This window comes from Cyprinodon tularosa, unplaced genomic scaffold (assembly GCF_016077235.1).
Source record: "Cyprinodon tularosa strain WSP-4 unplaced genomic scaffold, ASM1607723v1 ctg173, whole genome shotgun sequence".
NCBI classification, from domain to species: Eukaryota; Metazoa; Chordata; class Actinopteri; order Cyprinodontiformes; family Cyprinodontidae; genus Cyprinodon; species Cyprinodon tularosa.
The window spans coordinates 202,072-225,558 of NW_024038559.1; the positions used below are offsets into that span (position 1 = coordinate 202,072).

At 37.3% G+C, this 23,487-nt stretch overlaps 1 protein-coding gene across 1 annotated transcript; it reads right to left on the reverse strand.

Moving 5' to 3' along the window:
• Positions 1-1,632: 1,632 nt before the first annotated feature.
• ostm1 (osteoclastogenesis associated transmembrane protein 1) lies at positions 1,633-13,667 on the reverse strand. Its single transcript, XM_038281671.1, has 6 exons — positions 13,194-13,667; positions 11,746-11,860; positions 9,309-9,406; positions 9,106-9,216; positions 7,427-7,592; positions 1,633-2,852 (listed from the first exon to the last, which is right to left on the reverse strand). The coding sequence occupies exons 1-6, from the start codon at positions 13,584-13,586 to the stop codon at positions 2,797-2,799; spliced, it is 939 nt and encodes a 312-aa protein (XP_038137599.1). The 5' UTR covers positions 13,587-13,667; the 3' UTR covers positions 1,633-2,796.
• Positions 13,668-23,487: the final 9,820 nt, after the last annotated feature.

Here is a 23,487-nt window from a genome sequence, read left to right on the forward strand (position 1 = left end):
AATATATTGTAAACTAAAATAAGAAAACGTTCATGCATCAGGTTTGATTAAGTTGTGTTTATAAGCAGCCTAATTTACCATGATATCTATACATGCAACAGAAAACCTGCAGGTAGGTCAGGGTTGAAGTTGGGGAGAAGTTTAAAGTAGTGTTAGGCTATAAAACTATTTCCCAACCTATCAACATCTCATGTGGCAAAGAGCAATGGAAACAAACATCCAGTGATCCTCAGCTCAGCTCAGCTAAAAAACATGTTGACTGAAAAACACCACACATTAAAAACTAGCCTCTAATATGAAAAAATGTGAAGACGGCAACATGCTTTTGACCAAGGAAAGCAAGGTTGTTCAGGTTTGATGAAAAGATTGAAGAGGAGAAAAATATGTGAGGCTTCCCCTTCCAGTAGCGTGCCAACAAAGTGATGATCACATTGTGTTTAGATCTGTGCCTAACCCCAAACATTTTCCAGTTGGAAGGGCAGCAAAATCTGGTTCTTCGAGGTATTGAATCAGGGAGGCCTGAAGGTATAGTGGAGGGTGTTATTTTTCTGGGTGGATCATCAAAATAAGTGGTCCTCCTAATTGTCAATCATTCTGGTGATATGTCTATGTAAGGCCGTCCTATGCGCTCGTCCCTATTTTCCTTACTGGTGGTGAGTCTGTCATAGCGGAATAATTGCAAATCTTCTTTTGGAAAGTAAGCTTGCATGATTGATGCAAACAGAAAACTTTTAAACTGAGTGTGCATGAGGAGAAATGGGGTTGATCACGCGTTTAAGAGAGGTTTCCTGTCAGGAGTCGGTACAGCGTTGTGCATAAGCATTTAATTTTATTTTTCAAGTGGAGAGGGCCGGTCTTTTCAAACATTTACGAAAATCCTCTACTATACCTTTAATACAAATGCTCATCCTCTTAGATAGATTAAATCATAATTTTCTAGCACAATTATGAGGAACTTTATTTTACATAAAAGCAATAAAAGACAAGATTTTGGTTTGAAAGGTTCAAAGAGTATGAACACTTTTAAGAGTCAATCAAAATGCTGAATATTACAAAAGATTTGCAATGTTGCAGTTGATCTTTCATTAAACTTAAAAAGTCAGCACTGTATCACCTAGGTTATCTTTATTAATGCTTTTGTGCCACAAACCATTAATTATAGCTTTATGAGTAAAATATCCTACATTAAATGTGTTGAATGGAACTGATTCTTCTTTTGTTGCCTTTCTAACCCTAAAGTAAAATGTTATTAACTGGTAAAAAGTCCAGATTGAAGGCAGATTCAATTTTATCTAGATCTATTATATAGGATGCCTTAGCACAAGCAGAAAAATAAATCCTATTTATCCTTTTTATTCTAAAAATAAAAGCAAGACAGATTGATGCTATATAACCTATTTTCTGATATGTACATAGTGTCTATCCAAAGCTATTAGGATTCACTAAACTTTTTTTAGTCATCAGTAGCTACCATTCAGCTATTTGAAAAAGTTTAACAAAAAACTGGCTTGAGCTCATATTTATGGTTAAATTAGTTTTTATTTTACAGATTCACTTAGTTCCTAAATCTAAATTTTGGTTTGTTCATCAGTCACAAAAAGATACATTGTTTTCAAAGCAGACCAGAATAACTATGTTTGTGACAAAATGTATTTATTGGCATTTAAATTTTTATGTTTGTATTATTTATCAATCAGAGTACATTCATCAACTGAGCACTCATCCATCCTATAAATTAGGCATAAGTCTTTAACAAGTAAAATTAAATATCAGTGGAAAACAACTACAGGGCACATTAAAAGCTTTATGCAACTTGGGGGGAAAAAAACGGAAAAAAAAGATGCTGATGAGAAAACAGGTAATATCACAGTGTGGTACTTTGGAGTGCTCTTACATTGTATCTAATGTCTTTATTTACTCCCCAGCCATCCAACGTGCAGTTCCAGCCCTCACCCCTCCTTCTTACAGCAGTTCGATGTCACCACTAATGGACATCAAGTGCTTCGTATTTGCAGCTCTCTTCTGGACATACATTAGAGACAGAAACCCATTTCTCCGTCCATAAATAGAGCACATACAGCCACACAGACACAATATTCAGGCCACTACCCTTTCTACAGTGACAGCAGGATGCACTTAACAACCCAAAGACTGTTAACAAGTTAAAAAGGAACGGACGGTGAAAAGGATTTTGCACAGAGATTTAAATAATCATCTAATTACAGCCTGTAATTCTAGAAGTTAAAGTGATTCCAACACAAAACCTGCATTAATGTTATTAATAATTTAAGTTTAAAACATAAACAGGCTTGTTGCACATTGGGAAGAATATAAAGAGCATTTAAACTCTGCTTGATTAATGTGATTCCTTCAGATTTGGTTTAATAATTCATCTGGTGACACTGTAACGATAAAGTGCTCCATTATGGATCCCAAAGGCAATAACTTACACTTTAATAAATATCAATATTTTTACTTGGGGATCTATTATGGAGCCTTTTAAACTAAAGTACCTTTAGGCTTATTAAATTATGGGATTTTACAGATGATTGTGCTTTAAAAAAAAACCAAGAGGATGAAAAAAAAAAAAAAGACATTTAATGAACCTACACCTGTTTGAACGTTATGCAACAAAGTGCATCTCACTTCACTAAATTATACATCTTAATCCACCCAGTCTTGCGAATACTGTTGGGTATAAAAGTAAAAAGTAGCTCTTTAGTCCTTTCTGATTTAAGAAAGCCAAAAAACACTCTAGGACTCAGGCAGGATAAGTAAAGGTTCTCCTGGTCCTCTTCAGCTCTTTTTGTCCTGAATGTTCATCAAGCTGCTGTAGGACTTTGCTCGTTGAGCTGGAGAAACAAAACAGATCATAAAACAGAAATGGTCAAAAGTTACATTTGTGAAGATGATTTACAGATTTCTACCTATTACCTCAAACCTTTAGAAATAACCCTAAAGTGTATAACAAGTTATTACAAGACGAAAACATTGATCCTACTGAGAAAAGCAATTAGGTGACCCTGGTGTCTTCTAGTTTATAATGAGCTACAGGTGCTGGAAGGTTCTAGCTCTATTTAAGCTGCCACTGTATAAAACCTAGTGGTCAAAGATGTACTTAAATAGAAAGTTGACCTTATAAAAAGGTCTGCTCTTAATTTTATTTCATAGCACTCTATTTACAATAATAAAAACAACAATCTATGCAAGTGTTGAGCATTTTGAAAACTGAACGTCAGAGGTGTCAAGTAACAAGGTAAAAATTCTTAATTACCTCACTTAAAGGAATAGTACACCCAAAACATGATTAGCCTTCATTTTCTACTCACCCCCATGCTGAACAACACTCTGGAGTACTTTTTTGATATCTCAAATGCATCTGGAGATCTGGGAGGCTTCTTGCTGTCTGCTGACATTCAAATAATGGAGGTCTATGGCGCCCGAGGCAGAAAGGTCCATAAAAGTCCACAAAAAACGTGTCAATATTCCTCCATACTGCTCGTCCAATGTATTCCAAGTGTCCTGAGTGGGTAGCGTCCATAATTTACTCAAAACAAAGTCATTTAGAATGTTTTTAGAGCATAAACAGTAGTGTATAGGATTTCCTGAAAGCGCGCGCCTGCGAGTTCACGAGTCTACGGAAACCGCGGCAGACCAAACCAGATGAAAGTGCGCATTCAGCTCGGCAAAGAACTCATGCTCATTCTCAACACTGAAGTCCTCAGACATTTTTCTTTCGTTGTTTCTTTCTTTGCACAGGTAAACAGCACATTTCTTCTTCTACGCTTGCATTATTGGCAGAGCAGACGCTGAATGCGCACTTTCATCTGGTTTGGTCTGCCGGCTTCCGTAGGCTCGTGAACGCGCATGTGCGCGCTTTCAGGAAATCCTATACACTACTGTTTATGCTCTAAAAACATTCTAAATGACTTTGTTTCGAGTAAATTCTGGATGCTACCCACTCAGGACACTTGGAATACATTGGACGAGCAGTATGGAGGAATATTGACACGTTTTTTGTGGACTTTTATGGACCTTTCTGTCTCGGGCACCATAGACCTCCATTATTTGAATGTCAGCAGACAGCAAGAAGCCTCCCAGATCTCCAGATGCATTTGAGATATCAAAAAAGTACTCCAGAGTGTTGTTCAGCATGGGGGTGAGTAGAAAATGAAGGCTAATCATGTTTTGGGTGTACTATTCCTTTAAGTAGAAATGTTGGCTATCTATATCCTGAATTAATTATCTTTTTAGACCACTTTTACTTCTTCTTGCATTTTTTTCCAATTCCCTCTACTTTCTATTCCTTACATTTAAAAAAAAGACTCATTAGTTTTGTTTCATTTGGCCCAATTTGCATTATGACCTGTTGGTATTTAAAAACAATAAAAGATCAAAAGTATTTGTTTTATCCAGATAATTATTTTTTTTGTGGTTTGGTGTACTGTTCCAATTTGTTGTCCACCACATACCAAAATAATTATTTTTTCAAGATGATGTTGCTATTAATTGTAAGACTAAGGAAATTAAGTATGAAGAAGTTATCATCCAGAATTGTAGAAACATGTTCCTTTAATAGGGTAGGGCAGTAAAGCAGGTCCTCAACAATTTTCCCTGCAATACTTTCACACTTTATGTAGTTTTAAAAAGACTACTTTTACACTTTTACTTGAGTTTAAATTGATACTTTTAGAAAAGAGTTTTTAAACAGAAGGATTTATATTTCTATTTAAGAAAGAAACTTAATACTTTTTACACCACTGTTTAACATACAACCTGTATACAGTGGGGCAAAAAAGTATTTAGTCAGCCACCAATAGTGCAAGTTCTCCCACTTAAAAAGATGAGAGAGGCCGGTAATTTTCATCATAGATATACCTCAACTATGAGAGACAAAATGAAAAAAAAAAATCCAGAAAATCACATTGTCTGATTTTTAAAGAATTTATTTGCAAAATATGGTGGAAAATAAGTATTTGGTCAGTTACAAACAAGCAAGATTTCTGGCTCTCACAGACCTGTAACTTCTTCTGTAAGAGGCTCCTCTGTCCTCCACTCGTTACCTTCATTAATGGCACCTGTTTGAACCCGTTATCAGTATAAAAGACACCTGTCCACAACCTCAAACAGTCATACTCTAAACTCCACCATGGCCAAAACTAGAGAGCTGTCAAAGGACACCCGAAACAAAATTATAGACCTGCACCAGGCTGGGAAGTCTGAATCTGCAATAGGTAAACAGCTTGGTGTGAAGAAATCAACTGTGGGATAAATTATTAGAAAATGGAAAACATACAAGACCACTGATAATCTTCCTTGATCTGGGGCTCCACGCAAGATCTGACCCTGTGGGGTCAAAATGATCACAAGAACGGAGAGTAAAAATCCCAGAACCACACGGGGGGACCTAGTGAATGACCTGAGAGCTGGGACCAAAGTAACAAAGGCTACCATCAGTAACACACTACGCCGCCAGGGACTCGAATCCTGCAGTGCCAGACGTGTCCCCCTGCTTAAGCCAGTACATGTCAAGGCCCGTCTCAAGTTTGCTAGAGAGCATTTGGATGATCCAGACGATGACTGGGAGAATATCATATGGTCAGATGAAACCAAAATAGAACTTTTTGGAAAAAACTCTACTCGTCGTGTTTGGAGGAGAGAGAATGCTGAGTTGCATCCAAAGAACACCATACCTACAGTGAAGCATGGGGGTGGAAACATCATGCTTTGGGGCTGTTTTTCTGCTAAGGGACCAGGACGACTGATCCGTGTGAAGGAAAGAATGAATGGGGCCATGTATCGTCAAATTTTGAGAGAAAAACCTCCTTCCATCAGCAAGGGCATTGAAGATGAAATGTGGCTGGGTCTTTCAGCATGACAATGATCCCAAACACACCGCCCGGGTAACGAAGGAGTGGCTTCGTAAGAAGCATTTCAAGGTCCTGGAGTGGCCTAGCCAGTCTCCAGATCTCAACCCCATAGAAAATCTTTGGAGGGAGTTGAAAGTCTGTGTTGCCCAGCGACAGCCCCAGAACATCACTGCTCTAGAGGAAATCTGCATGGAGGAATGGGCCAAAATACCAGCAACAGTGTGTAAAAACCTTGTGAAGACTTACAGAAAACGTTTGATCTCTGTCATTGCCAACAAAGGGTATATAACAAAGTATTGAGATAAACTTTTGTTATTGACCAAATATTTATTTTCCACCATATTTTGCAAATAAATTCTTTAAAAATCAGACAATGTGATTTTTTGGATTTTTTTTTCTCATTTTGTCTCTCATAGTTGAGGTATATCTATGATGAAAATTACCGGCCTGTCTCATCTTTTTAAGTGGGAGAACTTGCACTATTGGTGGCTGACTAAATACTTTTTTGCCCCACTGTATATGTAAATCTGCAAAAATAATCAGGACATATATTTAAAATTAAATAATTACTTAATGATGAGATACAATGACAGAAACTAAATCTAGAGCTCAGAATGACTTTACAGAAGAAACCTTCCTGGTTCAAATGCCATAAAAAATATTGCTTATAATTCAAGAGTCAAATAAACAATACCACTTTTTGTTTTTCAATCTGGAAGATGAAACTTCTCATAAATGGTTATTGGAAGCAAGGTTTGTAGAAGTACAAAATTTTGAAATTGTCCTGGATATTATAGTAAATTTTAAACAAAAAAGTAGCAGAGGCGCTTGTGAGCAACAAAAAATGCAGGAGCAACAAAAAATGCACTCCCCAGTGCTCAGAAAGGTGGTAAACACAGGGTATAACGTGGAACCTTTTGGATTAACTGAAACTTTTAACCCTTTAAAGCCCGATCCAAGAATAAAACAAAACAGAAAATTACTTTTTTTTGGTTTTAAGTCCTTATTTGGCCTTTTAACAAAATATGTAAAAAGAAAAAACAGAAATACATTTTTGATATTAATAATTTATTATTATGCGATAAGTCAAAATGATTTTTTGTGTAGTCTTCTGCCCTCTGTTATCAGGTATATCTGATTGTGTACAATAGGATTTTGAGTAAAGTTTTTACCATTAAATTATGCAAAAGGTGTCAGAAGCAAAACATTTCAGAAACCGTATGTATCAAATATGATACATTTGGCATTACAGGGTTAACTTCACAGATATTAAAGTTAAAAGCGAAAGGGGAAAAAAAAAAAACTTTTTTGCAACTTTTGAACTCTGACACTATAAACATCAGTAATGAAGGTGAGCACATTCTACCCACACAAACTCAAACTTATAAAAACAATAACCTAAAATGCATCTCTAAAATCCATAATATAAATCACAAATTCCCAGTCGGTCCAGCGCACCCCCAAACCTACACCACAAAGACCAAAAAACCCTTAAAAAACCCAGACAAAAAAATCTCCCAGCGTGGGACAATGGATGAATAAAGCTGGTTACTTACGGTGTATGAGCTTTCGTTTCTTTTGTTCTGAGTGAAGGAAGCTGCTCAAGTAGAAGACGATGGGCAAAAAGAGCAGAAAGGCTGACACAGCGACGACAGGAACCGTCTCCTCACGGGGAAACGAGCAATGGAACTTCTTACTCCAGAGTTTGCGGGTCATATTCATCTGAAAGGGGGGGGGGGGGGGGGGGGGGGGGATATTTATTCAAAGTACATTTCAACAGCTCACAGTGCCAGAAAACCCATCAATTCAAACTGACCAGACCCTTCCTTTAGTGTGAACAAACACCTATTCTCTGCTACTTTTAAAGCTTTCCTACATTTTCTTTTTTGTGAAATTACTTTGTTTTCAATGTAACATTTGATTTATTTAAACAATATTTCTGTTTTTAATTTTTTGTAACAGTGAACAATTATGATATTTTAAAATGCTTTCGTGAACTCCTATTCCTCCAGGATGGGGGTCGGCAATCCGCGGCTCCGGAGCCGCATGTGGCTCTTTAGCATCCCTCTGCGGCTCCCTGGAGCTTTTTCAAACATTTATGAAAATCTTTTTTATTTTAATATGATGTTCAGGAGGTCAAAGAAAAATGTATTATGTTTTCCAATTCTGTAAACATTTGTATAATAAATACATTAAAACAATAATTTGCGTCATAGCCATAGAGATCAGTGGTCACAACTTGCAACCAGCGCGGCGCAGTGCCAGGCAAACAAAGCTGCAGGTGTGTCTCAGACCATGGATACCAAAGGGAAAAAAGGAAGATAGCTGATGAGAAAAGAGGATTCAAGGAATGGATTGAATTATTGCTTTTATTATCAATGCGGAAGGATTGCCTGCATTTCTGCTTTGAATTGAGAGGTTGTCAAAAAATAAAAATAAAAATTTGGAAAGGCATTTCCGGGGAAGGCGTGCTAAATATGCAGCCGACCACAAAGCTGGAAGGGAGAGAAAAGGTGCGATTGCAGAACTTCTGGATAAATTAGAGGAGCGCAAAGACAGATTTAAGGAGTGGATTGCATCTCCAAACTCCACTACTGCTGGTAGGTTTGCTGCGAGGATGGAAAACCATCAACAGATCAAACAAACGGGTAGCGCTCTGATGCAGGCATGTGAACTTTCTTCCATTTCCCCCCCCCCAAATCCTAAAAATAGAAATCACACCAAGGAATGCTGGTGACGGAGCATTTCAGATTTAGAGAGCTTTGCTCTGATGGATGTCAGTTCCTGCTTGGTTCCTCATGACTCAATCAGCTCCTCCCAATAGAAACATTTCCACAATAGAGAGATTCCTTGATCGTGTTTCTATAATTTCATCAATGCAACGAAACCTAAACTGCACGGTAAAGGCCGGTGAAGCGGGGCACGCTGAGAGGGTTCACTTCTCCTCCCTCACCTCATGCTGCAATGTGACATTTGCTCCAGAATAAACATTTAATCATGAACGCCTATTATATATTTCAGTCCACATAGGCTTTTTCTATAGTGGGATATTACTCTTAGAGCCCTTGTTCCCATACGAGGCACATATAAAACCTTCAAATTTTTGCAGCTCCAGACGGATTTTTTTTTTTTGGTCCAATATGGCTCTTTGGTCAGTTTGGGTTGCTCTAGGAAAATAACTTTTATCTCTTCACAATAAAGGCACTTTTCTCTATAAAATACTTAAAATACATACCGCATCCTCCAAGTCAATACACAGGGTGTTATTGGCCTCCATGCCACTGTATAGGTCATTTAGATTCTTATAAGCAGTTTTGCAGTTTTTACACAGTTCTGAAAGGTTACCCTGTATGTCAGAGAGCAGAAAAAAACATTACTGGAGTTTATTTACAAAAAAGATGTTTTAAAAAGACACCATTCGACCATATTACATTATACCTGTTTATATTTATCAAAACATGTGATGGTTTGGTTGAGAAGAGTCAGGTAGTAGAGCGTGTCGTTCTTTGGGCCCTTTAGATCACCAGTGACACAATCTGCATGACATGATAGAAACATAGAAATATTAAAAAGTTGTACGGAGCCTTTTATATTCAGATACGTTTTCCTGATGAAGGGCGAGATGTTACAACAAAACATTATATCTGTAATACTATACAGTTCAACAATATACAAGCAGCCCAGCAAGCCCATCACATCCTGTATAAACATATGAACATTATTGGGCCAAGTCAACCAAAACTCCTACAAAATAACATTTTATAAGTCATTGTTAAAAAAAAAAAGCATTGTTTTTTGATGCTACAAGATCAACAGAAGAAATTCACATATTACCAGGTCTTCTCTCCCTCCTGATCTTTAACTCCATGGCTTCTAAACTTGTTAAGTGTATTTGTCATTAACTAATTTATTTTTCCATGACTGATTGTTTTATATTCTTGAAAACTAACACATAACCTGAAAGACAATGTTAAAAAATAACTATAGTATATTAACAAAATGACTGACAATACAGACTAAAGGTCCCCAATTACTTAACAACAACTTAACAGTTGATAAACCCCTATTGACAGTGTAGGCAGCATTTTACAATGACATTTTTTATTTTTATTTTTTTAAATCATTCTCTTGTTAAGTTATACACCTAACTTTTTAAATAAAAGCAGAATATCTTTAGTAAAACAGATCCCAGTCCTTTGAGCAAATGTTAACACCACTAATAACACTGCCTACTAGCATACATTTAAATTTGATCTCAGTGAGGACCAGCTCAGTCAAAACAAAACTAATTTACTTATCCCATAATGTCACAAGATGGCTCTCTGTCGGCGCTGACCAGCCTCTCTTATTTAAAGGCTGCGACCAGCTGTTGATTCCAGACCAGCATGCTTTCTGCACGGAATGCACGCAATATGTTTTTTCTATTCATCAGACGCTTACTGTTAATGGGGCTTTTGGTCATGTTAATATGGCTGCTCATTTTGCAGCTAAAACCTACAGCTGCAGAGCACAGTTCCCCGTCTGTGATGAGTGTCATCGCTCAATGCGATGCAGTTCTTTCTGTTTGGCTGAAATTGCATTTGCCTGAAATGTCAGTCATTGACAAACTCTGTAACCACAGACTGCAGCGTATAATAATGGAAATGTGTTAAAATGTCTTAAATATCACCTTTACTGAATAAAATCTTATTGCAATATATACTGATATTGGATTATTTGCAGCCCTAGCCATTAAAGACAATTAAAAGACTTTATGGAGAGATTATGATGGGTCCCTGATCATTATTCAGTGCCCTGCTACTATAGCTGCTTTGGAACAGTTCTTGGATTTAAAAGAGAAAAACTCCAATGACCCTCTTAGTTCTGTCAATATCTATGTCAGTATCTGACATAGTGACGCTGAAGTACCTTTTTAAGACAAGGATAGTCAACTTAAGAGGTCATTGCAAATTACAAAATATCTGCAGCTAATCTGACACAGTACTGGGGAGCTTGGAATGCCTGGGAAACTATCATCCGCTAAGAAAACCAGAGTGACAGCCTGTGGGGATCACACCAGATGCTTGCAGCCTTCTTCCCAAAGCTAGTGCTCCTTTTTGGAGGGGAGTATGTTCACCTCATTACCTACGGTACATAAGTTTATGATCACCTACTTCGTTTTCTCTATGGTGAGCAGCTGGTTGCTCTATATGCAACTTAATCAACATTAAAGCTAGAATAAAGTGAATACTCTAGGATAAAATGATAAGAGTCTTTGAATGCATCATTCTGAACCCAATCTCCCCATTTTCTACACTTTTTCTGAATTTTGTATTTTCCTCCTTCAACTTGAGCAACAAAATGTTTAAATATATCCGATATTAGGAGCCTTGTTTTAATTTTTAGCTTTAAATCTATAAGCGTAGTCCAATTTTGTTAGATTATCTTTAACCTTAACACCATAACAAATCTTGAGAATCTATTGAATTTCCAGAAAAAATATAATTTCCTATGGCAACTTAACCTTTTCTTTACTTTTCTCAATTGTTCTACCTTTAATCAGACTGGAGTTGTGATTGAGGAGCAGAACTAATGTATCTGGAGTTAAAATAAACAGTCTACAGTGGTCTACACGCTGCTTTTAGTTTTAGCAACAATGCATGGAAATGTCCAATGCACCCTCTGACACAATACTTTGCATTCTGCTGCTGACCTAAAAGATTAGTTAGTAGATCTACCATATCTGATGTTATTATAAAATGAAAGGGGACAAATGGAAATTTCCTCCATCACCATCCGGATCACATGTTTGAAGGGCTGCTTATCATAGTGTAAATAACTAAACGCAAGAGCATCTGTATTCACTGATCATAAAAACAATTGCTGAAGAACTTACTTTCGCAGTTTGATTTTTTCCAAATGAGATCCACGTTGCTGTACAAAAGGAAAACCAGCATCAGACGATCACTGCTCAGAATGGTGTTCCTGCAGCTCACATTGCCAGGACCCACCTGAAAATACATTTAATCACATATTAAAAATCCCTCATATATACTTGATTGTTTTTCTTGGATTATTAATATGTTCTCATGAAATGCTCAGAGAAATTATGATGTGATATCATCCATCCATTTTCTGACAGGCTTTATCCCAAGTGGGGTTGCGAGTGATGCTGTCTCCAGCTGTCTATGGGCGAGAGGCGGAATACACCCTGGACAGGTCGCCAGTCCATCGCAGGGAAACACTGAAGCTGCGTCTCAATTTGCAGGCTGCGTCCTTCGAAGGACGCATTTTAAGGACGGTTACGTCACAACGCTTAGCGGAGGCAGTCCCATTTGGCAAAAATTCTGAGGATGCTTAAATTGCAGCCTTTGAATGCATCCTCCTTGAGACAAACAGAACAAGCAACAATTCACGCACGCACTCACACCTAAGGAGAATTTAGTAAGGGCAATTTATTTTTTTATTATTTTTCCCTCTGTCATGCTTTCTGACTTATATATATATATATATATATATATATATATATATATATATATATATATATATATATATATATATATATATATATTTGATATCAATATATTTGATTTAAAAAAAAAAAAAAGAAAAAAGTTTTTGGGACTGTGGGAGGGAGCTGGAGTACCCAGAGAGAACCCACGCATGCACAGGGAGAACATGCAAACTCCATGCAGAAAGACCCCAGGCCGGAAATCGAACCCGCAACCTTCTTGCCATATATCTCTATATATATATTGCACCACAGAGCGCCACAGGAAATCATTCCTACCTGTGGTCATCAATCTATATAACGCCTCCCTCAAGTCATTCAGCCCCCCCCCCCCTAATTGACATTTATGCACTATTTTTGCACGCCACGTATCACTTTACTTGGATTTATCACTTTCCTTGGATTTTCACTTTATTTGGATTTAGTTTTTACATATGCATAGATATACGTACAGATATATATACAGAAGAGCTATATGTGTATATATTTTATCACTTTTTATTCTTATTTTTTATCTTTATTATATTGTATAGTTGGATGTGTGTATATATTATATAAAACTGTAACTGGAGCGTGTAACAAAAGTAATTTCCCTCTGGGATTATTAAAGTATTTCTGATTTGATATCAATATATATATATATATATATATATATATATATATATATAAAATTTAAAAAAGTCAGAAAGCAGGTCAGAGGGGGGGAAAAAGTGGCTTCCTCAATTTATTAGTCACATTACCAAACTCGTGACTGAGTCCACAGCGCATGGACAAACCCAGTTGAGAGCCTACAAATGAAAGCAATGAATATACATTCGTGTTTTATTTAATACCTGGTCTGATGAGATGTTCATGAAGACCTCATGGAGGCTTTGATAACCTGGGGAGCAGTTCTCGCACACTTTGACAGGTCGAGCAGACGGAACCAGGCAGTCCACATAGGTTACATAGCGCTGTCCGAACAGACGGAGCAGCTCCGAGCAATACTCGCTGATCTCCAGGTCATCGGGGAAGGAGGAGAGCAGACTGATGGAGAACGCAGAGTCCACAGCTGGCTTGAAAACAGGAGAGTTGACCACAGAGGAGCTAGGGCTCGGAGAACTAGGATCTTGTTGGGGTTTTGTAGCTGAATCCGAAGCGGTGACGTTCACAGCGTCACTAACTCCAAAAATATAAATATCCACAGCTAGAAGTAAAAAAACTAAAACATATCTGTACCGAAACATGGCTGGAAAGGGAGCTGCGTTTTCGCCCCTCACTCCAAACAACCCATGACTTCCTCGTTTACAACCAACCGGGTCATGTGACTGGTATTTGAAGTCTCGCGAGAAAGCCAAAAGTAACAGCCCTTCTTCTTCTTCCTCCTCTTCTTGTAATTATCAGCCCTTGTTCCACTTTTTAAAGTTAATTTGGCGCTTAGTAAACCGCTGTAGGTGTGCATTACCACCACCACTGATTTAGGGTGTGGACTGATACGACGAAAGAAAACAAAAAAATAAAATTAATATAATATCCCGTCAAACAAATGAGTAATTCTAAGAAAATAAGTCAAAACATATATAACATCCTGGATCCATTGTATTTCTTCATTTTCTAAACCCACTTTGAAATTTTAACAGAACTAATTTCTTTTCTATATAGTATCTTATTCTTTCATTTTTTCATAATTTTACTTATCTTAGAAGTTAAAGCAATTGGTTGATATTTATCTGGTGTTGTATTATTCTCTCCTGGTTTTTGTATGGGTAATATTGCTTCCTTCCAAACTTGTGGTAACTTTTCTTCCTTCAACATTTTATTATTTCATGCTAAAAGAATATGAATAAGCAGACCGTTGTAACTTTCTCCACGAGGGAAGTGAGAAAGAAATTGGGTGTTAGATCTAAAGGGAGAAAAAGACATAGAGAAAGGAAAGAGTGCACGAAAAGAGGGGGAAAGTAAAAACAAAACAGCAAAAATAGAAAACACAGAAGATATACAGTAACTCCTAGAAGTCTGCCTCCACACCTATATGAGATGAGACAAGCACAAAACAGAGAAAATAATAACAGCAAAAAGAAGACATCAGACAGCCAAAGTAAGCATAAAAACCGGTTAAACTTTTCAACTGTTACTTCTTGATTCGATTATACTATCTCCTTGTTTCTGCTCCTACTCTCTGTCCCTGTACTTTTTAAAGCTTTTGTATTATTAACATTACCAGCCATGTGTCATGATCTCTGCACTGATGTCTGATCTTATCACTTATTTCACACACCTACTTAACTCTACCCAGTTCTCATTACTCGCTTATCTGATCCACCTGCATTGGTCACTATAAAACCAGCCTTCAGACCAGTAATCAGTGACAGATTATTTTGAGCCATTGGTGACTTATTCCAGCATTCTTAGTTCTGATGTCCAGCAGTCCTCTGCTCTGTGAATTGAAACTGGACTGTGACCCGATTCTGTCTTGGATCATCCTTCAGCACTTTATGCCTCTCCGATCTCCTGGCTCTGACCATTGACCATGTCCCCAACCACGTCTTTGTCATTGCTCTACGGCTTATCCTGCTCACTGTCCATAAAAATGAGCCACTAGTGCCGTAAAAACTCAACAACCAAGAAAAAAACGATTAGGTTAGTGACCCACACGTTTTTGTGTGAGCACTTTCAGCTAAACGAGGTCACTAACCTGTTTTCTCCTCCTGCAGAGGTTCCTGCTGTAGATGCTGACACCACCCGTTACGTTTATGCTCTTAATAAACTGTTAAACCTAAACTGTTTGTCTCCCTCAAATACTGGGTCCACCTATTCTGAGTCTAACACCATGTTGTATTTCTCCTGCCTTTTTTTTTTTTTTACTTCACATCCCCTATATGTCACATTGTGTTGCCCTCCACAGTTACAGCATTTTTCCTGTGTATTTTCAGTACAACATTTGTATTTGGGATTCCCCCCCACATCTAGGACACATTTGCTGTCTTCTACAAACCATTGCTCTGTGACCAAATATTTGACATTTTAAGCATCTTAGTGGAGGAGGTTTAAAGGGCCTAACTGGAAAAGTCAAAATACCATATAAATGTTGTCTGGGAGTTTGCCTGCTTTAAATTCCAATATTACTTGAAAATATTTTTCCATCAAAATTTTGTAAAAGTCTAGTACCTTTTTGACTGTCTACCTCAGAAATGCTCTTTTTAAGTTTTCCAAATATTGGCCTGTTGAAATCCCTGTAATCACACCTTTTGTTTTGTTTTCTCCAAAGATGTTCCTTTCTTTCACATACTGTCTATCTGAGTGACTGTTTTTCCTGCTCTTTGGTTTTTTTAAACTTTCATCTCAAAAAGTTTTAGCAAAATGTAATTTTAATTCCCTGGATACTTAGTTAAATGTTTTCATCTTCATCTTTATATTTTAGAATAATTTTAAATAATTCTTATTTTTTTCACATACGATCTCACTCGCTTCATCTGAACCTACTTCCTCCGAAAGTTTTTTTAATCCCGTCCATACTTCTCTCTTCTCGTCTTTCTCCTTACTTCTCCCTCATCCATTCACAACCCAAGGCCAATCATTAATAGCAATTTCTTCATCATCATCTTTCTGATTCACCATTCCAGTCCATTCACAGATCAGCTTATGCTCACCACCAAATTCAATTTCCATTATCCATTTTAAGCCAACAAAATGAAGCCAAACCTTTTAAATCAAGTAATAATTAGAAGGCAAAATGAATATAGGCTACATCTAGGCTGCTGGTGATACTCATTTTTGTATTTTGTCATAAGAAGACCTATTAGATATACTAATATTCAATCATAAAATGTGAAAAACATGAATAAAATATCAGCTCATTATCGGTAAAAGTCAAATATACATTTGTCATTTATCCATATTAATAATTTCTTTATTCCTCCTGTCAAGTAAGCTTTGACTGGCTGATATAATTGGCAGATAAAATATCCCATATATAGTGACATACATATAGGTAAAAACTTAAATAACTGAATATTCTGTCTATCTATATTTCTAACTCTGGCTGGCTGATGGACTGTATTCTATTGTCTTGGTCACTTCAGTTTGAGTGATGGGGGTGTGTAATTGCGCTTGTTGAAAGGAGATATCCCTTCCTCCTGCTTTCCTGGTTATTTGTGGGTTCTTGACATCATGCGTTTTCTCGACATGCAGCAAATAATCATAGAGTCAAGGTACAAACGATCTGGGCTCCAGTCCTGATTGAGATAATTGTCAAAACCCCAGTCGAAATCAAGCGATCGCAGTCAATGGTCGTTAATGCGAAATTAGCAGCTCTTGATAACTTGAGGCCGCATCAATCCCACAGTCATCAGAGCCCTAATGAAAATAAGCAGGGAGAGAAAGCGCCGCTGCGTTCACGGCCCACTCTGATGCCTCCTCTGATAATTCTGGCCCCTGATGCTGCTCCTGCTGCACATGGCACCGGCAGCTCATTAACTCTTCTTCTCCTGACCAGTCCATTTAAATTGTTCAGATATCCCTCTCTGTCTCATCCCTGTTTAAGCAAAGCAACTTAAAAAATAAACAATTACTCCAAAAAATGCAAAGATCCTGCAGCTTGCTGTGACGTTTCATAAAAGGGCCTTTGCGTTCTCTATATTATCTCTAGTTGTGATGGTATCTGTGTGAAATAAAATACAAATGCTTTGTTTAACTGTTCACCATGCCTTTCTTGATAATCAGCAGAAAATAGGATTTCTTCACAGAGATGACCAAATAATGCCTTCATTTGCATCTAAGAGACAGAAAAATCCAAAGGGCAAAAAATCACTCAACCATTAATTGGATCCATAAATTAGAGGATGAGATGATGAGGGCTCATCAGGAGGAAGGGATCAGATACAAGTCATAATGGAGCACAATAGTGATATTTTCTATAATATTAGGAAGGAAAGCAGTTGATAAAAGAAACTGATGTGGTATATCAGGAAGACATAGTTCTTTTTAGAAAGAGTTGCAGGAGTTTAATTAAATACATTGGACAAAGAAAATCTAGCCATGCAACCACTTTGGAAGAAACAGAACAATAATCAACTATCTGACCTTGAAGCCCCCTTAGCACCTTCAGATTATGCACAGGAATAGAGGTTGATTTTTTTTATCTCTCCAAAACTACAGCATTAGACAAATTTATTGGCAGAACTTTTAAACACTTGTAAGCAAGATGATATTGGAAGAAAAAAAAAAAAACTAATCTCACCAACACAATTGAGTTGCATTAAAGTGTGCTGGAAAATGCATTTTCTGTCCTTTAATCACAGATGTAAAACATATTAAGTTTTCCATGGAGCTGTGTGTTTTGATCAGATGAGACTTCAATTGAGCTCGGTTGACCCCATATGAAAAGTTCACTTTCCTCTCTCTAAATGCTGTGAGACCTGTGAGTTTTCTCCAAATCTTTGGACAGCTGTACAGATATCCTGCACTCTCCCTGTAGCTTTTGCATCTACAGAGCAGAGCTTTTCCAACCTTAAATTAAAAAAAGTCCTGTTTGAGATCTTCAGTGGTACAAAACACACTGAGTAGACCAGACGAAATTAGAACTAACAGCAAAGTTTTCCATCAGATTTTTAGAGATATATTATATATATCTTAAAAACAAACAAAACTGAAAGCACAGGTTTGAAGATTGGGTGGGTTATTGGGGAAATACAGAGCAATAAAAAATGTCAAATTTGTTTGTAAATGTTGTGCCATTATTTCTTCATAAAGCTTTTTGCATACAATTGCCTACTTTTACAGAGAATTCAAAACATAATTATTAAGCTTTTAATTTGTTTATTCACTCTTTTTGTTACCTCTTTTAAGTAACTTTTCATTTACATGATTTAACTGAATAGGGGCTTTATATTGTATCATTTATTTTATTTTAACATTTGTATTTTTGTACAATTGAGTTTGTTTTCAATGATCTATGTTTTTTGAGTTTTTTTATCTTTTTTTGTTTGTTTTTTTCTTTTGTTATTGCACTGCTGATTAATTTTGCGCATTGCCGTTGTAGTTTTTGTGGAACCAAAAAATAACAAACCAGATTAGACATTTACTGTAAATACATTTCAGATAAAATTTTAGTCAATATACCTATATTAAAGTGCAAACATCATGGCAAGAGCTGTGATAAGTTTATAGAAGATGTGTGAATGATATAACTAATCTATATTGGTATCAGAAATAAAAGTATTCAAAATAAAATTTCACTTAGGGCCGCATGGAGGATGGAACATCTCGGATGCTGCCTAATAAGTTGCGAAAAATCGTTGTTGTAAATGCAGTTAATGTGGTATAAAATCTGCAAACATTATTGTGGCAATAACAACCATATCTCCATTTAGAGTGGGAAACTGAGGAGATTTGTATTGGGAATGTTTAAATGCCCAAAATTGTGAAAAAGAAAACCGAATGCATACCTTGTACTATTGTTGGATAAATAAGACTTTGATACAATAACTTAAATCAGAGAAAAAGTAACTTATAAATAGCGAGTGAAATAAGTATCGAACATGCCACCATTTTTCCCAATAAATATATTTCTAGAGGCGCTATTGACATGATATTTTCACCAGATGTCGGTAACGATCCATACAATCAACACATACAAAGAAATAAAACCATAGATGTCCAGAAATTAAGTTATATGTAATAATGTGGAATGACACAGGGACAAAGTATTGAACACGTGAGGAAAGAGGGGTGCAGAAAGGCATGGAAAGCAAAGACACAAGTCGACACCTCTCAGTAATTAGAAAGCAATCCTGCCACTTGTCAGTGCAAATTGATATCAGCTGGTTCAGTCCCAAATGATGGCTTATAAAAAGGTGTCTCTGGTATCACACAAGAAACATCTCATGATTGGTAAAAGTAAAAAGCTTTCTCCAGACCTTCGCAACCTTATTGTTGCAAATAAGGATGGCATTGGTTACAGAAGGCTTCTAAACTTCTGAACAATTTCTGACAGATAAGTGAAAAGAATGATCTGTCAAAGACCCAAAGACCACTTGTGGAGAGCTTCAGAAAGATCTGTAACTAGCAGGTACAATTATTTTAAAGAAAACAATGAGTAATGCACTCAACCGCAATGGGCTATATACACGCTCACCAGGCAAGACTCCACTGCTGAAAAAAAAAGCATGTTAAAGCTTGTTTAAAGTTTGCTGCACAACATTTAGACAAGGCTGTGAAATACCTTGAGAATATAGTCAGGTTAGGTGAGAGCAAAATTGAACTCTTTGGATGCCATAACACGCATCATGTTTGGGGGTTAGTGGCACTGCCCATCACCCCAAAAACACCATACCAACAGTGACGTTTGGAGGTGGGAACATTGGGGCGTGGGGCTGTTTGGTATATGGTACTGGCAAATTTTAAATAATTAAAAGAAGGATGAATGAAAAAATGTGCAGAGACATTCTTGATAAAAATCTGCTGCTATCTACCAGGATAATGAAGATGAAACGTGGGTGGACATTATAGCAAGACATTGACCCACAACACACAGCCAAGGAAACTCAATTTGTTTCAGAGAAAGAAAATAAAGCTGCTAAAATGGCCCAGCCAATCACTTGATTGAATCCAATAGAAAATGTATGGAAAGAAATAAAGGTCAGAGATAATTGAAGAGGCCCATGAAAACCTTCAAGTTTTGAAAACTGTTTGTGTGGAAGAATGGGCCAAAATCACAACTGAGCAATGCAGGCGTCTAATTTCTCCATACAGGACGCGTCTTAAAGATGTCATTTCCAACAAAGGCTTTTGTACAAAGTATTGAATACATTTCAGTAAGTGTGTTTTTTATACATTTACCCTGTGTCAAACTTAATATACGGATATCTATGCTTTGTTTTCTTTGTATGTGTGGATTGCATGGAGTGTTACCGACATGTGGTGAAAATGTCATGTCAATAGCACCTCTAGAAATATATACTTCAATACTTATTTCACCCACTGTATATAGCTATCAGCTGCAGCTTTAATGATCAGAGATTAATAAGCAACAGAAAAAATAAAAGGCTTTAAACATTATTTCAAATCTACTGAGTGTCTGAATAAAGTAGATAACAAAGGCCTTTCTTAACCACAGCTAAACATGTAACTTGTTGGTTAGAGTAAGGATCTGCCTGCAGACTATGACTTAAAATTTGATTTTGAAATGAGCTCCTGCAGTAGTGCAAGAGAAGGGTTAACTCCAACCAGTTTTAAACTTGGCTCTTGTGTTGGGAGAGAAAATAGCTGTAAAGTTATGCAGAAGTTATTCTTCATCCTTTGGGCCGTCCCTAATCCGCCAAAAACCTCATTCATTCATCAGAGAACTGTGCCTCCTTTCTAGTTCCCCCTTCTCTATACAGCATAAAGTCAGACTGCATTTAATGGTTATGTCGGGATGGGAGAGGGGCTTTCTTCTTCCCCTTTTCTCCAGAATATTGCCCTTTCTCGTCCTGTGAGTCCCCCAACCTGCAGGGACCCCCATATTCTTCCCTTCAGCGTCTGACTCACACCTCCAACTAACCCCGATTTTCACCACTTTGCTGGGAATCGCAACGACTTATAATAGAGATTTCGCTTTCATTTTATACGCTTGACTTAGTTATTGTTACTTCTCTCCTCTCCCGTGATTCTCCCCTTTTCCAGGGATTAGCCCTGACTTCGCTCACTACCCTGGCCCGCTGAAGTGCCCCTGAGCCCCGGGATGACAATTGACACAGATCAAGGCGGACCTTTTCTGTCCCTGTTTGAAAGACCAAGCTAAGTTGGGTTCAAATGGAGGATTTTTAATTGAAGAAGCCTAACAGATGCTCTTTAGATTGAAAGATCATTTTAAAAAAAGAATCTGTTATATTCTATGGGATGGTAAACAGTTTTCTGGCTTAGGTGTATTTAAAGCACTTGTTAAGCATTTTGTGCTCAGTCCCTTTATTTTTTTGGTATCTAAGAACCTTTTAATAAATGATTACTCTGAGACAACGGGATATTGGATGTTGCTGAAGCCTCAAAAGTATCTGACTAGAATCAAATTGTTTCTAAAACAGAGAATCTGTAGTTTTTAGTAGCAGTCAGTGCATTTAAAGACAATTTTAAGGCATGTTCAGGCAATCAGAAATATAATTTCAAATATCTGATTGTTGCTGTCTACATTTTGTAGTCTGACATTATTTTATGTACGTACCGCATCAATGGCAGATGTTGCACAACTCCATGGATCTGTTCTTTTTTGTTGCAGAACGTTCTATCATGCATGCTAAAACAAACAAAATATTATTAGATGTATTACTTCATTTCTTTATTCATTAGATTTTAATATTATTATTTATTTGTGTATGTTATGTCTGTGCGCCTTATAAGAAATGTTTAAAATCTTAAATAAATCCATCCATCCATTTTCTATCACGCTTATCCAGAGGGGGATCGCGAGGGGTGCTGCTGCCTATCTGGTGCAGAGGGCGGGGTTCACCCAGGACAGGTTGCCAGTCCCTCGCAGGGCATCTTAACTAAATAAATTGTTTAAATCTTATTCAAGTTAAAAAATATTCAATTTTATTTATTTATTTCAAATTCTGAATATAGTTTCAGTGAATTCATTCAGTAAGATTAAATTAAATATATTCAGCTGTACTAAATTACACTTGAAACACTGTTTAGTGTCCTAAAAAAATACTACAAACTTAAAGTTAGTGAACTCCTGAAATCTTTTGTCAAACACAGCTATTAACCGTCTGAATAATTCACAGTATGTAAAACAGTGATTGTTCCTTTCTGTACTTGTGTTAACAGATTGGGGGAAAAGGTTTTACTGTACAGTAAAGCAGCTCATGCCTAAAGTTAAATAGTTAAATAAGGTAGATGATCTGAGATGCTGTGCGCTTTTTTATTTTCCAAAAGCTTTTGGAGTTGTAATTAAGTTGGGATAATCCTTGGGCTGGCTCTAAATCTGTGAGAGAGAAAAAAAAAGCTAAAACAAAAATTGTGTTAATTATTCTCTACCTCACCTCATCCCCTGGGATGTGCAGGAAGATGAAGGTTTGTTTGCAGAGTAAACATGGCTGCAGCGTTGAAATGTTAGTTCTTGTGCACACAGATTTCAATAAATTAATTTAAGTCAAAATATTGTGTCCTACTTTGGTATAGCACACCAATTGGACGCAATTGAGGAAATAAATATCAGCTTTTATGGGCTGCAGGTAAAAAGCTGTCCCGCTAATGTTATACAATTCCTGCAACTCTGTTTGTCATTTATATTTTCTGCCTCTTCCTCAGCATCTGATATTCAAGGCTTTGTAAAAAGTTCACTTTTGGTGACGGTCCGTTGTGCATCATGTAACCCAGTTAGTTTGAGATATCTTCTGAAAAAGTCACGTCTATGCTCCCATAGAAGGATTGGGGGGCTATAATTACCAAACACCAAGCCGACAGCAGCAACACAAAAGCTGCATTGACTTCTTCACTGCTGGTCGTCTCCAGGGGATGGTCCCTCTCCCTGCTCACCCTGCTCACTCCACTCAACCAGACCGTCACTCCTGAGAGGCAGGACGACTTGTTCCATAACAAGACGCGAAACTGACTTCTTTCAGCTCCAGTGAACTGGACATAAACCCCGACTGACAACCTCCAGTGCCCAAACAGAACAGGGAGGACGGGTGGGCTGGGACACAGAGGAAGAGAGGTGGGGGCAAGCACCAGGATATCTGAATAAACTTGTTTTGAATGTTAAATCTTGCTGAAAAAAGACAAATAAAAATATTTCTAACCAATATTAGAAAAATGCTACTCCTCTTTATAACCTCTCTAACTGATGTTAAGTAGTCTGTTGTTGTTTCTGTGTACATAAACTATGATTTCTCTCCATGGTCCCCTCAAAGCCACCCACCCCTCCACTCTCCACCTCTCAGAGCTCAGTGTGTTACAGCAATGAAAGCGCGACGTGCTGTAAATGTAATGGGCCGGGGGTGATTGTTTCTGACAAGCAACAAAACACATCGTCCCTCCCCTCAAATTAGTCCCTCAGGAGGGGGTGGGGTGAGGGGTTCACGTCCCAGGAGACACATGGCCAAGAGCAGCATGCCAGCATATAGCATGAGCACGCATTATACACAATATCAGTTTAAACTCAAGAATTCA

Coding starts and splice junctions, on each gene's coding strand:
- ostm1 (XM_038281671.1), bottom strand. CDS start 13,586: ATGTTTCGGTACAGATATGTTTTAGTTTTTTTACTTCTAGCTGTGGAT. Junction 9,407..11,745: donor GAAAAAATCAAACTGCGAAA/GTAAGTTCTTCA, acceptor CATGTCATGCAG/ATTGTGTCACTGGTGATCTA. Junction 2,853..7,426: donor GAAACGAAAGCTCATACACC/GTAAGTAACCAG, acceptor TTGTTTCTCCAG/CTCAACGAGCAAAGTCCTAC.